The 2,499-nt window shown below is 53.2% G+C and overlaps 1 protein-coding gene across 1 annotated transcript in view; it reads right to left on the reverse strand.

Moving 5' to 3' along the window:
- The window catches only part of NCKAP5L (NCK associated protein 5 like), a 13,283-nt gene that overhangs the window by 8,527 nt on the left and 2,257 nt on the right, over positions 1-2,499 (reverse strand). The window contains exon 5 of the mRNA XM_007452352.1: positions 1,654-1,773. Within this exon, the coding sequence (XP_007452414.1) occupies positions 1,654-1,773 (120 nt within the window). The remainder of the gene's footprint in view (positions 1-1,653; positions 1,774-2,499) is intronic.

The following is a 2,499-nucleotide window of genomic DNA, read 5'->3' on the forward strand; positions in this document are numbered from 1 at the left end:
GGCTTCCCTGGTGGCGCAGTGGTTGAGAGTCCGCCTGCCGATGCAGGGGACACGGGTTCGTGCCCCTGTTCGGGAGGATCCCACATGCCGCGGAGCGGCTGGGCCCGTGAGCCATGGCCGCTGAGCCTGCGCGTCCGGAGCCTGTGCTCCGCAATGGGAGAGGCCACAGCAGTGAGAGGCCCGCATACCGAAAAAAAAAAAAAAAAAATAATGACAACTAGCCACCAGTCATTGACTATCTACTACGGGCCAAGCACTAGATGTTGTCTCATTTAATCCTCACAACAACCTGCAATATAGGTATTTTTATCCCCATTTATAAGGGAAAAAACCTGTGGTTTGTGTGGTTAAATAATTTACCCAAGGTCGCACAGCTAAGAATTAGATAAGTTAGGGACCCAACCCAAGTTTATCGGAGGCCAAGGTTCATGCTCTTTCCATTATGTCATATGTTACTTCTGGGGAAGATAAATCTATGGTCCCAAACCCCAAAATTCATTTAAAAATTCCCAATTCAAATCCCAGAATTCATTTAAGTAAAAAACAAATGATTTCAGGATGATCTACACCTCTGTTATCATCAGTCACTGAGAAGGGTATGGACAACAGGGTAAGCTTGGCTGGTGTGGGTTAGGTCTCTGGGGATTCCTGGGTCAACCCTACAGCAGGGACAGACCCAGAGCAGGGGGAGCTGCAGAGTCACTGCCGCTGATTCACCCAGGTCTGCACCGGCCTGGTGAGACAGGGGCTGTGGAAAGGCCATGGTGGTGAGACACTTCCTCTGCCAGGGGTCAGGTTTCCCAGAGAGCTGAGGGCATCCTGCTCAGGATCTGGGGGCCAAGAGCTGCCTGGTTTGCATCATAGACACACAAATTCAGGCATACAAACAAGGCGTTTCTCTTCTTGTCAAGGTCGGGGTGGGTTGGCGGTGTGCTGGTTGACCTCAGAACCCACCATTCACCTCAGGTACCTGGAGCTGCTCCTGACCCACCCAGGTCTCACCCCATCCTTGGGGCTTCCTGACAGAGTGGACCCCAAGTGACATCTTAACTGAGCCCAGGACTTATTCCCAGTAGCCTCCTGCTTCTCCTGGGTAAGGCAGGTTTCAGGGCTAGAAGCAGGGACAGCGTCTGCAGCCATGCTTGGGTCAGTGGGTGAGCACATGCAGCTAGGCATGCACAGAGTCATCCAGGTGAAGTGCCTTTCCTGACCTCTCTGTGACACCAAGCACTGGGTGCCTTACACCCGGCCCCACCCCTGCCCTTGGTCAAGAAGAAGGCAACGCAGTCGCCAAAGGGGCCCCTTGGGAGCTCGAAATAATGGCATTTTCAGCCTCCACCCATCTGAAGGCAGAGGAAGCAAGGATCTTCTCTGTCAACAAGAAGGGAAACCGTCCAGCTGGGCGGGGAGCACCTGGGAGGTGGGGGAGAGCCAAGCTTAAGGGAACTCAGGAAGTTTCCCCCTCATCTAAGGCTTAGATCTATCAGGCTAGGTCGGCCTGCCCTGGATGGCCACAGCCCCCAGAAAGGAGGGCAATGGCTGACGGCCTACTTCTGTAGGTGTCTGGGAGAAGAGAGGGTGATGATATTGACAGGGCTGGGGGGAGGCAGGAAGCCGAAATGTGAGGAAGGAAGGAGAATCTCTTGTGCCCACCTGAGGGAGGGAGCCTGCTGTGAGCTGAAGTTTCTGCTGAAACAGGGCGCTCAGCATCTGGTTCTGCCGTTCCAGGTCAAATACCCTCTTCTTCAGCTTGATGCACTCCTCCCGCAGGTCCTGTCACCCCCGGGAGGTGGAGGAAGACAAAGAGAGGATGGCGGGGAGAGGGAGAGTGGTATGAGCACAGTCGCCTTCATCAGAGCAGCAGGCACTCCTGCTGGGCATGCCCTTCTCTTGCAACCTCCTTCTCTGAGGGAGCTGACCCTGCCTATGTTTATGGCTATCACATCTTCTGGGGACGGTAAATTTTCTAACGTTTACCACCCCTGGTCAGAGGTAATTCCGTTCCCTTTGGCAACTTTCACAATCCTGGAGCCAATCCCCTGTCTCTTAGAAAGCACACGTCAAAGAAGGGCCCATATAAGGCAGAGGAAGACCTGGGGGTCAGAGTGGACCACATGTCAAGAAATTAACCACACTACTTGAGTAAATATTTAGATGTCACCTTATGCTTACAACATCAACATTGCTATCAGGGCCATCAAAACCTGGAGAAACTAGCTGGGGCCAGGATAACAGAAGGATTCAAGCCCAAATCAAAGTTACCATAGCTCAGAGACTTGGCCTTACCTAGCCAAGTATGGACTATCCAAGACAGAGAAAGGGGACTTCACTGGAGGGCCCAGACGCCATTTCCACCCTCCTCTATTCCCTATCTAAACAGGTACAGGGGTCCACAGGAAGGACCTCCCCTGCTGTACCCAGGGCCTCCTCCCAGAGCATCTAGGCTCAGGGCAGAGGGTGAGAAAGTCTCTTTGCGGCCTTTTACCTTTTGGTTCAGCA

This window comes from Lipotes vexillifer, unplaced genomic scaffold (genome assembly GCF_000442215.2).
Source record: "Lipotes vexillifer unplaced genomic scaffold, Lipotes_vexillifer_v1.1 scaffold422, whole genome shotgun sequence".
In the NCBI taxonomy this organism is placed as follows: domain Eukaryota; kingdom Metazoa; phylum Chordata; class Mammalia; order Artiodactyla; family Lipotidae; genus Lipotes; species Lipotes vexillifer.